This window comes from Suillus bovinus (genome assembly GCF_016758785.1).
Source record: "Suillus bovinus strain UH-Sbo-P2 chromosome Unknown EDB93scaffold_1, whole genome shotgun sequence".
NCBI classification, from domain to species: Eukaryota; Fungi; Basidiomycota; class Agaricomycetes; order Boletales; family Suillaceae; genus Suillus; species Suillus bovinus.
Genome location: NW_024542057.1, coordinates 521,712 through 533,709, shown reverse-complemented (window position 1 = coordinate 533,709; position 11,998 = coordinate 521,712). Strand labels below are relative to the sequence as shown.

Sequence of the window (11,998 nt, the reverse complement as noted above, 5' to 3'; positions counted from 1 at the left end):
TCATAAGACCTATATCGGGCAAATCAACTGACTTCCAGGATGACATCTTCCGCGTACAGAAGTAAACGTTCGCTGATCTTTCGCGTCAACTTATAAGCCTTGTATAACGCCCTGCATGCAATGATCAGGCAGATATAGAATATGTGTAAGGAACACCTGCCTCGCAATGCCAACAACTAGTAAACCCAATATGATCATCGCAGCTATGTCTGTTGAACTACCCCTCCGGCTTCTATTCCCTCTGAAACGAGCTATCCAATGGACCGGCCCAAGGAGAGGCACGGACAAGAGCATATGAACTACGGACCCGGCACCTATCATAGGGAGGCCGATAATGAACCTGCGCACAAACCGCTTCAAGAATGATGGTGAGGATGGGAACGGGGCAGGATTAGTTCTCGTTAGTCTTGCAGCGCTGTCCTCTAGAGGTAACGCGTCTTGATCTCGAAGTATTCGTAATGCTGCGCGGATGAGATCGTGGCCAACGTCAATCGGCGAGATGAAGAAGTAGTAAGACGATCCGTAGAACGAATGATCCTCGAAAGAGTCCATGAAATAGGTTGTAACATAGGACGAACACATGACGAGTATGGTGAACAAAAAGGAAGATATCATGCCAACTACGACTGGAAGAGTGTTAGTATCATCTCACTATACGGAGGGACTTTTACTCACTCGGGTTGGTCGCCAACCCAATTGCTTTGGTGCGAGCAAAGTGATAGCGGTAATGACACTGTGGACAGCGATAGAAAGAGTTATTGCTGAAAGACGAGCTCCTCCACTTTTTCAGGCAGGCTATATGAACATGCTGAATACTCGTTCAGTGTATCGAGGTTCGAGTTGTTGGAGAGAAGTGACTGACGCTAATGGAACCCTTGCACAGACAAGGTCGAATAAGTCTTCCTGATGAGTCGTCTTCGCCCTCGAAGCAGATACGACATTGTTTCTCTTGGTCTTGGTCTTGTTCTGCCATGTTCAAACTGTTGTGGGGTCACGAGGATATGGCAGGCAGCATTCGGCACCGCATGTGGAAGTTACCGAATGAAGCATAGATTTTCTTACAAGGATTATTTTACACAGGATGTGGTGGATATCACATTAGGGGAATTCACAGTTGCGTTGGTAAGGCGTTTTTCGCCCGTTGTTCAGAAAAGTTTCGAGGTCTGAAAAACACTGAAAAACGTTGGTCCACTGTGATAACACCGTTGTTCGCGCGCTGGTCAGCCAATTTGTCGCATCTTTTGAACGGGTTGCCGAGTCTGCCGACGCGGCAACAAACATTATATAATCCATCCAGGATAACAGCGAGATTGAGTTGGATTTACTGTACCACCTCGCAACACACCACGAGGACAAGCTATTCGATGCTTATGTCTTAAGTCTTATCACCCAAACTCAGTCTATGATCAACAACGAGCTTTATGACTCATCCAATGGATCTAATTCTGATCACTCATCATCTGACCTCGAGATCACAAATGCCACTGGTCAGGTATTCCTGCAGCTAGCCAGTGACTTAGATATCTGACAGATCGGGTCCATATCAATAAAAGTGGTCAAGATCTTACTCTCGACTAGAACGAGCGGATTGAGTGGGATTCAGACTCCGACGGAGCATGCCGAAGTTGCATTTTCGTTGGTACACAACAAAGTGACAAATTCGGCGAAAAACGCCTTACCAACGCAACTGTGAATTCCCCTAATATTGATCACAACTCATCAAGGTTATAATCCATGTCAAGCCAGTTCGCTTCGGTGCTTGAATTTAATTTTTGTCGTGTTTCTTTACGTCTGGACGGTGGCAGTGGAAGGGATCAGGTATCATTATATTAGGGTTCCTCCGGTTGACGTACTTCCGTTATGGAACGAGCCCCTTCGACTCGGCGCGATCGAGGTCGACTCCAGGGGTTAAGGGATCGCCGCGTTTCAAAGGCGAGGGTTTCATTGTCAGTGTCGCGCTTAACATTTGCGCGCTCGAAGTTTTACTGATGCGTTCTTTATCGCATGTGTACGTTGAGGTAACCATATCGTCGAAATCGAAACCATCACTGGCCTCTCTCGACATTTCCGATTATACCGCTTGCTTTCAGCCACCTTATGTAAATCTATGCGTGCGTTTTGGCCTCAATTTGACACTCATCCACCGCTATGGATTCTTCTGATACATTGGCACTTGGTACAAACACTGCGAATCGGGAAAGCCTTCCATAGTACGCTGATTTTCGGTGAGTTCTGAATATTTACAACCCCGTCGGCGATAACCGACCATAGTCTTCTAACATGGTAAGTAGCAATTGCTCCGACATCATTCGTTCAATCATAAACATACTTGCAAATCTGCTTCAGATGTGACAGCAATTCCTTCTTGCTCACCATCATGTCATTGACAAGCTAGAACTGTGAAAAACAACCAGCCGACTCGGAATAATGTTTTACTACTGTTCTCCTCGCCAACTAATCGGTCCCAGTCAATTTTCCCTCTAGAATTTCCAGTCTACAGACGTAAGTAATCACCCCTGCACATGAAACATCCTCACCAGGACCATCATGTGTTTTTTTCCAGGTACCTCGCATTAATTTCACCTCACTTCGAGTCAGGATGAATCTTAACTTGAAATCAGATCTCCACAAGGCTAAGCTCTTCCTTCCTGCCGTACATCGTTATTATTTTAATGGTCAGCTCGTAGCGCACATTAATGTTACGTGCCCACCCTCGGGCTTTTACATCAATCAAGGACAGGTCATACTCGAACGCACCTTGTGTCGAGCTAACCCATTCCTTCTTGATGAAGTCCACGACATGGATCTCGATCTTTCTGTCTTGAGGGATATAACGGTAGGAGCGAATGGTCTATCTCAACAAGATGGCTACTAAGTACCCTGTCCCATCCAGCGATAAAATACTCGCTCTATCTTGCATGAATGTTGGCGTCGGCCCTGGTGGAACAACCGCAATGCTCGCGTTCGTCATGCGGATTATTCATGACTAGCTCACCTATAACACTGACATTTCAGACGCGTCTCCATCGTCGATTACAAGGGACAAGTCAAACTCGATACATACGTATCACCTACGATGCAAGTCAGCGACTACCGAACTGCAACCACCGGTATAGAATCTTCTCACCTCCTTTCTCGTGAGTTGTAAAACGCAGTCTCATTTTTCTGGTATTCACGCGACCCATCACAACAGCCGACACGCCTACTTTTGCCCAAGTTCAACAGCACGTTGCTGACCTTATCAAGGGCAAGGTACTTGTCGGTCACAGTCTCTGGAACGATCTCTCTGGTAAGCACAGCTTTCCTTCAATTTCCCGGCCGTCATTTATTGACTTCTTACCCAGTTCTAGGAATTCCTCATCCCGCAGTAGCTACTCGAGATGTTGCTCTATATCAGCCTTTTCGAAACGCTCTTCGGTCTCCTAATCAGGTGATCGGTCTCCAGACTCTTATGTGGCATTTGATGTGCCGTCGATGTCAAGATGGCCAGCTTCACCCAGTGAGTTCCTACCATCATGACAATCCTGTTGGACCACTGAGTGATTATATGACCGTAGGTAGAGAATGCACGCGCTGCACTCGACTTGTATCGGACTGTCTCGTCTGAATGGGAAGGGTCAATTGCCATTGGAAATTGGCCCTCATCCCTTCCTCCTAGCACATTCTCGCGTTGCTATCTCTGAACAATTTCCATGCTGATTACTATTCGTTACACCTACATGTCATCTTCCGCATGAGTATTTCGTATTTAGATGCTGTTAATCCTACTATACACTCGTCTTATGCCAATTCGTTTTATGCCAGTCCGTTAGTGGGCTTTATGATCTCTATGTATGGGTGCATTGGCTTCGCCTCGGAGTTCCAAGCAAATTTACAATGACTAGCTAAGTTACTCGGTACGTCACTGCACAATCCTCGACTCTTCTTTGCTTCAACATTGAAAGCTTCCTCCTCAATGCCTGCCATTTCCAATTCTCGGTTCCCCTTCCATGAAAAATCTTTCCAGTCGGCCGTCTGAGTAACCTGGTAAAAGCCCGAGGGGATGCCCCTCCCGTAATGTCCCGTTGCGTTCGCCATGATTGCTTCTGCAAGCGAAGTATTCGCTCAGATTCCAGCATAACCGCGGCGATATCAAGACGTCCTTCTTTGATAGAGAGGCTAGCGATCCGCCGCCTGACAACGCTAGATTCTGTGCGCGGACCCCACCGCGTGCGAAAGGCTTTGAGGCACTTCATAGCGAGAGTCCCGCACCGCTTGCAAGAACGCAGACTTGCGAGGGTTAAAAATAGTGTTTCTGACGAAGGTCGGATTCCAGGGTGAGCTGAAAGTAAATGGGAGATAACACGTCGTTGAGCGAAATGTCGAGCAAGTCCTGATTTCTCAGTCACAGTCCTGATGTGCAGGTGAATGATATCCAGCACTGCGTGTTGCTGTCTGCGGTTGAGTCTCCTGGGGAGCGTTTGGAAATATAATGAAGTAGATTCGAGCGCCTTCACGTGGTTTCCCAACTGAATCATAACTTCCGCGATAAAAAAAACGGCCCTTGGTGGCAGCTGGGAATATTCGGGCGAGGCAACGAGTGGAAACATGTTCATAAGAGAACGATAGCGGGCGACCTGCACTGGGCCAGAGACATCGGATGTTTGCAAAACCACGCATCTGAATTTCGCAGACTTCCATCCAGAATCGCCTCGCCATTGCGGAATTTTAACCCACCGTCGAAGAGCACCGCGTTTCAGAGAACCGAAAAACTCCATCCACAAAGGCAATGGTAGTTCACCCTGATGCCCAGATCGTAAGCCCAATTCTTCTGACCACTGCTCTCTGCTCATAACACGTTGAACACGCCTCAAAGCCTCGTCCCATCTGCCAGTCCGTACCAACCACCTGACAGTTAATTTCCACGTTTCGAGATTTGGGTGGATCGATTCGGTTTTCATGGTATTGAGAAGACGCGCCGCAGTGCCAAAAGCCGCTTGTCTCAATGCAAGAGAAACCAAGAAATTGAAGGAACGAGTCGAATGAAGGAGACGTGTGTCTCGAGGGTTTGAGAAGTGGTAGTTGACGAGTGTAGTGAGTGAGGAGTGCGAGTAATTATGCATGTCCAGAAGATTTTGATAAAACATCTCACGAGTGGTAGGAGTTGGTAGGTGAGGTATCGGCGCGGCGGTGAGGGAATGGACACTGACGAAGGTAGTGGATTTGGAGGGAAGATTTGGAATAAACAATGGCTCCGCACGGCCTGGATCTTTCCACGAAGCCTCCTTTATAGAGATGGAATTGGGATCTATGGGTATGACATATTGACCTCGATGTGGTGTCTGAGGTCGCCGCACGAACGATTCGTCGGAACGCGATTTTCTAGACATCCCGATATGCTTCTTGTCGGGAAGAAGAGAGCCATGATGCTTGGCACGTCGTGTCCAGGCACTAGCTGCAGCTGACTGCAAAATTGCAGAAAATGAAGACGTGGAGTCTGGCGGAATATATGAACATTTAAGCAGGCGGGATGCATGATGAAGCATGCATGAGCTCGCAACTACACGCTGGTCAATATCGTTTCTGACTCGTGCACATTTTTTTCCGACTTACTTGCAAGGCAAGCTTTGGGAGACTGACACTTTGCAGTCTTCTTCTGCCTTGAACAATATTTCTGATTTCGTCTAATTCTGGAGGCTTGATAGACAAGGTTCTAAACCAAACAGTAACAAACACTCTCCATAACCGAAACCATCATGACAATCCCAGTCCGGTGCGAAATCGCTTCAGCTAAGCTTCAAGATCTGCTTGAGTTTTTCACGCTTTCTTCACCAAGGTCAGCCCCCTAGTCAGTGGAATATTCATTGGACTATTCCAGAAAGTTCTGCATTCCTAACAATTCATAATTGAATTCAAATTACGTCGCGCATGTGCATTTTCATAGAAGCATCGGGTCAGCTTGAAAGCTTACATTGAGCTTATATATTATTTTCACAGCAGGGTCTGTCCACTCTATCATCGTAAACCAGATTCTTGGAATGATGATGCAGGGCCCAAACGTGCGGATGGTCATAGTCTTGCTAAAAAAAAATCCCACATTCACATGTCGAGCTTCTTTATCGCTTGAAGGGGGACACCCCAGAGTCGTTTTCCGGTAACGATCGACGAAGAAAACTGGGGGAACAGCGTGGATCGATCTAGCATGCACTGGTGCTAGAAGACTAGCAGCAAGGTCGGTGTTTTCTCTGGCCTAACACATTGGTGCCATATTTTCACGTCACCAAAACGCCGAAAATTGATTTGAGACGGCGATCCGTTACATCATGCAGTTTGTTCGTCTTTGAAATTTACTACTACCAGGTGACTCTCCGCAGCCCTCGATTTTGATTCAAACCTTAAGCTTAATCGTCGGAGTCGTCTCGCACCTCGCCGCAATCTTTATTTCCGCATCTAGATTCCAACTTGAAGAGTTGGGCATGTAAGCGACGGTTACAATACACTCACGGAGTTTAAAAGGCTCGCTTTAGGTGTTTTGAACATGTAGGGCCTAACCCCTTCTAGATATCACTTCAGAACTGACTTGCAAAATATTGTTGACGTTTGAGGGTGGCATGTTGACACGAGGACTCGAAAACATAGATTTGGGTAGTCATTCTAGACTCGACCCGAAGTACCTAGATTCCAAACTCCGGCGTCGCAACCCCTGCATGATAAGCGACTGAAGAATTTTGGGATCGGAACTGCAGGCGTCTGAAGCCTTGAAGGCTAATAATGATAATGCGATGACGAAGCACCTTCCATATGGTCATACAAACATAAGAATCGATCATGACTAAATACATAATGAGCGATGAGATGTGCCACGAGAAAAAAAAACTTATGAGCTATCAGTAAACTATAATCCACTCCGCTCAGGATCATCAACAGAAAAAAAAAAGTGTTCCATTATCAGAGTTCCTCCTCCATTAGGTGTAGAACATTCCTACCCACCAGCCAGCCGACCTTGCTTACCCACTGATCTCGCACCTTTCGCATGTCCTGCCATCCCTCAGGACCTTTCGCCTCGGCAAACTCGTCCAACCCCTTTTCCCAACTTCTGACGGTATCCACTCCGAACATCCCCCCCTGTTGGTTCACAACTTCATCTATCCGATCTATCCAGGCTCGCCACTCCTGAATCAGCCGGGGTAGTAACAGAGGGGCGAGAGATGATTGTGTCAGGGATGGTTGAGAAAGGATATGGTTGCTGAGAGCCGAAAGGAAGAGAAAAGTCTCTGACGGATGAGACCTGTCTTTATGTTGAAGCTGAAGGGCTGCAGAGAGCGATTGTGACGAAGCGCCGGAATCAACGTGCAACGGCAATGAAGGGGATGCATAGGAAAAATATGGCACATATGACATGGAGGCGGACACGAACTCATGTATGGCTGGTCGTAGACGTGATAGGATATATGACTCTCGCATGCCACCATCAGGTGGGCCTGTTGGGCTCTGCTGGCCGAAACGTGTGAAGCCAGACGGTAGACCGCCGACTGGTGTTCTATAGTTTGTGATTCCAGATCCAAAACCAAAAGAAGTCGTTGATGATGACCCTAGCGCAAAGGATGACGGGTTGGAATAAGGATATGCTTCCCGAAGTTTTCGAGCTGATTGCTCCAGAGCTTGTATAGCTGTATCCAGCGTTGGACGGGGTATCAGAGGTAGTATAAGGGATTTAAGTGATGGCTGAGCACTAAGCATGGAATTAAGCAGAGGAAGTAGTGATTGCGGTGGTAAACTCGCTGATTAAGGCAGGTTAGATCCCCCAAGATATGATAAGCGGTTAAAACAAAAATACCAAGGAGAACGCCGACGTCGACATCATTATCTGAGCCCAACGAACTATTTTCTTTCCCCCCCTTGTCATCTTTTGAGTTACTTGCAGAGTTGATCTTTGCTCGCTTAGGTGCCCCACGCTTAGGGCGTTCCGGCGTTGGACTTCGGTCCATAGCTACGTCCCGGCCGCCATGTCGACTAGAGGTTTCCGTTTCATCGTCAATTTCATGTCTTCTTTTCTGTGAGCGATGCGCAGAAGTAGGCAAGTTCATGCTTGAGGCTAATTGCTGGAACGCAGCAGGCTGCGTATGTCCCATGGTCATTGCAGACTGCCAACTAGCTCCGGAGTTTACTGAAAGACCAAAACCAAAACCTAAGTAGGATGGCGGATGAGTGGCTGGGTTGTGTAAGAAATCAAGCGGGGGATGGACAAGATTTGCCATGATTTTGTTGTTGAAAGAATGGTGGACACTGAAAGGATCCTTCAAGCCACAATGCAGCCACACGCGAATGCAAGCGATCACCTTGACCAGCCCTTAACAAATTGCACGTGACTTTCATCTTAAAACGCCTGTTTTTTTTTTCGGGATGGTTGTTGCTCTCTCTCTTTTCAATCAAGGTAAGCATCAAAACTTTTCGACTCGCGGTGACGACACATACGAATCGCTACTTCGAAGCTCGACAGAGCTAATGAATTTTTCGTATATACCCAAATTTCTGAGCTGTTTCTGATGCTCAGTCTATCCAAATCTATATGCTCACCAATCTTTTGTAGTTCACCAATCTCACAACAATGCTCGTATCCACTGATGAGACGTGAGTATCACATCCACTCCCCTTCTCGAATGATCGAATAAAATAGAAGTCAAGCCCTGACCTTGTCTAAAGGACAAGTGTTGATGAGCATCCATGCTAATACTGACTTTACAACGTCATCACTGCAATCACTTGATGCTGATTCTTTTTTTTTTTTCCAGGTCGTGAATGCTCCATCTCTGGTACGCGACGGATACGGTCAGTTGTCATAGACATAGATTAATCTACGAACAATATTGTATTATCTCCATCAGCAAGCTGTTTCTCCAAGAATATTCATGGTTTAACTGCGCTGTATCATAGGCATATACATAAAATCCGAAGTGTTATAGTCGAGTCCAAATAAGCATGTACCGTGCTATGTCGATGTCCACAATGAGTTAACCAACCACATGACTCCCATCCACACCGCTAATTTGGTTTTCACTCCGGGTACCCAGGCTGATTCTTCGTACCACACCTTGTAGCCTGGGGAACGTTGTGGCGACGTTCCGTCTGCTAACCTATCCACCCATCGTCTTGTGGGTCGCACGGGCGAATCAGGCTTTATGGGACGAGTGTCGCCATCCTTGCTCGTGTGGACGTCAATGGCGATGGGGGCAGATTCTGTGCTGGAACCTGATGATGCCATGTGGCGAGTGACATTGCGAGTTGAAGTGGGAAGTGAAGTTTCCTTGTTTCCGCATATCCACGTTGTAAGCTCTCCTGTGGCATGGGAAACATGATTGGAGATGTAGATGAATATGATCGTGGATATGATGAAGTTTATTGGACGCCAACGTGTTCCAGGAAGAAGGATAAGAACACCCTTCGTGTCACCTGCGAGCCATAGGTGATATTGGATAATGAATGTCTCCAAAGAACATTTGCCGATAAAAACGAAAGCTCGAGAACTGCATGAACGAAGGGAGGAATTTGCGTTCCTGAGAGTGATGAATGCTACGATGGGCAAAAAAGATATATATCGATGCCATGCGTTATAGGTGAACTTGCTTTCCTGCATGAGTTCAAACGCGAAGAACCACAGCATGATAAAGATAGAAATCATAACAGCCGCTTTCACCGCCATAGGCCAAAGGTGATGGTCGGTGAGTCGATATGCTTGAATTTTGATTACAGCAATTGCCAGAAGCATCCCAAAATACACGATCCATAGGTCAAGAATTACCCGGAATCTCCATTCACGGGCGGACCAATGGATGGCAAATATCTGTTCCAGAAACGCGAATACGGCATCCAGCATCCACGTCTGAGTCATGAACCATGTGAACATGCCCATCGAGATCGCAATCTTCGACAAGAGAAAGGGCATGCGATCGTTATATTGCGACCCTATCGCCATTGTCCCGTACACGATGAGATACCACATCGAGACGAGGGGCGAGAAATAGTACGAAAGGTAATCGACGTCCATGGTGTATACCAGGACTACCGTTAAAAGATTTAGGCGAACCAATACCTACAATCAATTCGATGTTATTGAATGATGCCATGCTCAGATATCACGCTTACCTGAGCAATACGCAGAAAGCCAAAGTCGGCTTTTTTGATATAAAAGGTTGTATGACCATAACCAGTCATGAACAAATATGCCGCGACCAGCACTCGAATAGGATTGTAAATTCCAGAAATCTTGGATGCCCCAAAGTAATGATATATAAGGATTGCGACTGGGAGAAGAGTAAGAATGTATAGACATTGACGTCGTAGTGACGAACCTTGCATCCAACCCTTCCACTCATCGGTTTGATCACGGTTTAGAAAGCCCATGTCTTTGTCCGCGCGCTTCACTGTCGTCAGCCCCGCCGCGAGAGAACATAGCATGAGAAATCCAAAAGTCCATGGGTTGAACTGTTTTTGTTCTTTCAGCCAGAAGCCAGTTCGATCAGTGATAAAGATCAGGCCGATGGATAAACCAAAAACAATAGCTGGCCTATATTCGCCTGCGAAGGAGATACCTTTGGTCGGATTTCGAATGTCTGAATAATAATCAGGTGTGTGTTTCCCAGGAAAGAACGTGCTTACATGCAAGGTACCACATGATTGGTCCGTACACCACGACAGCTACTATGATAGCAAGCTGCAAGAACGACGGCAACGGATAAGCGCGGCAACATGTCTTGTCAAAAGGGGACGTCTTTGGCCACGCGTTATTGCACCGTAAGTTAAGGAGGATGTTGGCGTGTGCTTTCACGATGTCGTCCGAGAAATGGAGTCCATCTTGTGTGCTAACGTCGTCAAGCATCTTATTGAAAACAAGTGGCAAAGAAACGGGCAAAGCCGCTGGGGAGCTCGAGAATATGGAATAGATGGCAGGTGATGGTGGATTGATGCGATGGTGGAGGTCTGAATTCATCGCATCCACGTCTGAGGAGTGCATGGTTTTGGCACGTTCTGGAGATAGTTTTGAAGATACAATGTCCTCCACGGGGAGAATCACCACCTCATCTGCCGGCTTTCTCTGTGCCGCGGAGACAGACTCCAAAAGGCTCTCCATATTAGCTTCCCAGGCAGGGAGGCCGCCGGTAGTGGCATAACGCAAGTACCACAGGCCCGAGCCTAGGACAAGCATAGCAGGACGGTCATTGACACCAAGAGAAGGCAGGTGACCATGAACGAGAGAAAGGGTGGCTGACGTATTCAAGTACGGATCCCAGAAAAAATCCAGTGTTGTCACCGAATCTGAAGTGAACGAATAGTTTGAATGCTTGTGGTCGTCATCGGGAGGAGTAAAAGGAAGCGTCGGATCGACAATATGCATGAAATGAAAGTACAACGAGCGCGTCACGGAGTCACCAATAAAAACGACGCGTCTGGAGGCAAGGCAAGGTGTGGTATCCTTTGATTGGTATACGTGAAGCATACAACCTGATTATTGGTTCAAGGGTGAGGACAGCAATGAACGCATGAGCAACAGACAGCGTACCCTCAGGTTGCCAGTTGCGGTAGTTCTCATCCGACCAAGTACCTCTAGTAAGCAAGGAATTGCAATGCAGTGGATCTACTCGGCCTGCAAGCGATCCCGTTAGGCGCATAGTCAAGATGTGAGGGATGAATACACTGACCAGAAATTATATAATGTAGTATCCCTGCCAATACAGCAAGTGCTCCGGTAGACAACGCTAGATAGTGGTGAAATAAGGGGTTAAGTGAGAACAGTCTTTTGGACGAGGACATGATGGCGGTGAGAGTCTGCCGCTACGTGGCAGTACAAGAATGTTGTAATTCTTCAGCGCCTGAAAGCCAAGAGTGGGATAATTATACTGGCGAAGTTTTTAACCAACGTAATCATCGAGGAAAACTTCAAAACGGTTCGTGCGTGATCATCACTTGTGTCGATGAGCTGCAACCGATGAACCCTTGACTTTACTTTGCATGATATATCTAA

The 11,998-nt window shown here is 46.9% G+C and overlaps 5 protein-coding genes across 5 annotated transcripts; 1 reads left to right on the top strand and 4 right to left on the bottom strand.

Moving 5' to 3' along the window:
* Positions 1–23: 23 nt before the first annotated feature.
* Positions 24–973, bottom strand: EDB93DRAFT_1237067 (uncharacterized protein; the record flags this gene model as incomplete). Its single annotated transcript, XM_041451376.1, has 4 exons — positions 24–111; positions 161–626; positions 676–808; positions 863–973. The coding sequence occupies 4 exons, from the start codon at positions 971–973 to the stop codon at positions 24–26; spliced, it is 798 nt and encodes a 265-aa protein (XP_041313512.1).
* Positions 974–2,864: 1,891 nt separating this feature from the next.
* EDB93DRAFT_1073818 (uncharacterized protein) lies at positions 2,865–3,683 on the top strand (the record flags this gene model as incomplete). Its single annotated transcript, XM_041445044.1, has 5 exons — positions 2,865–2,962; positions 3,016–3,137; positions 3,194–3,289; positions 3,345–3,499; positions 3,558–3,683. 5 exons carry the CDS (start codon positions 2,865–2,867, stop codon positions 3,681–3,683), a joined length of 597 nt encoding a protein of 198 aa, XP_041313511.1.
* Positions 3,684–3,836: 153 nt separating this feature from the next.
* Positions 3,837–5,740, bottom strand: EDB93DRAFT_1111920 (uncharacterized protein). Its single transcript, XM_041448111.1, has one exon. It carries the CDS (start codon positions 5,523–5,525, stop codon positions 3,885–3,887), a length of 1,641 nt encoding a protein of 546 aa, XP_041313510.1. The 5' UTR covers positions 5,526–5,740; the 3' UTR covers positions 3,837–3,884.
* Positions 5,741–6,927: 1,187 nt separating this feature from the next.
* EDB93DRAFT_1074662 (uncharacterized protein) lies at positions 6,928–8,237 on the bottom strand (the record flags this gene model as incomplete). The annotated part of the gene is made up of 3 exons (XM_041445108.1): positions 6,928–7,460; positions 7,506–7,760; positions 7,817–8,237. 3 exons carry the CDS (start codon positions 8,235–8,237, stop codon positions 6,928–6,930), a joined length of 1,209 nt encoding a protein of 402 aa, XP_041313509.1.
* A 510-nt stretch (positions 8,238–8,747) lies between these two features.
* On the bottom strand, positions 8,748–11,970 carry EDB93DRAFT_14816 (10 TM acyl transferase domain found in Cas1p-domain-containing protein). The gene is made up of 6 exons (XM_041455519.1): positions 11,676–11,970; positions 11,537–11,620; positions 10,636–11,478; positions 10,329–10,589; positions 10,123–10,280; positions 8,748–10,069 (listed from the first exon to the last, which is right to left on the bottom strand). The coding sequence occupies exons 1-6, from the start codon at positions 11,785–11,787 to the stop codon at positions 8,969–8,971; spliced, it is 2,559 nt and encodes an 852-aa protein (XP_041313508.1). The 5' UTR covers positions 11,788–11,970; the 3' UTR covers positions 8,748–8,968.
* Positions 11,971–11,998: the final 28 nt, after the last annotated feature.

What these genes read in the sequence shown, in the direction of transcription:
- EDB93DRAFT_1111920 (XM_041448111.1), bottom strand. Translation starts at nt 5,525, where the DNA reads ATGCTTCATCATGCATCCCGCCTGCTTAAATGTTCATATATTCCGCCA.
- EDB93DRAFT_14816 (XM_041455519.1), bottom strand. Translation starts at nt 11,787, where the DNA reads ATGTCCTCGTCCAAAAGACTGTTCTCACTTAACCCCTTATTTCACCAC. An exon ending in CCGCAACTGGCAACCTGAGG is followed by an intron (nt 11,479 to 11,536) that starts GTACGCTGTCTG and finishes ACCAATAATCAG; the next exon opens with GTTGTATGCTTCACGTATAC. An exon ending in AATCATGTGGTACCTTGCAT is followed by an intron (nt 10,590 to 10,635) that starts GTAAGCACGTTC and finishes ATTATTATTCAG; the next exon opens with ACATTCGAAATCCGACCAAA.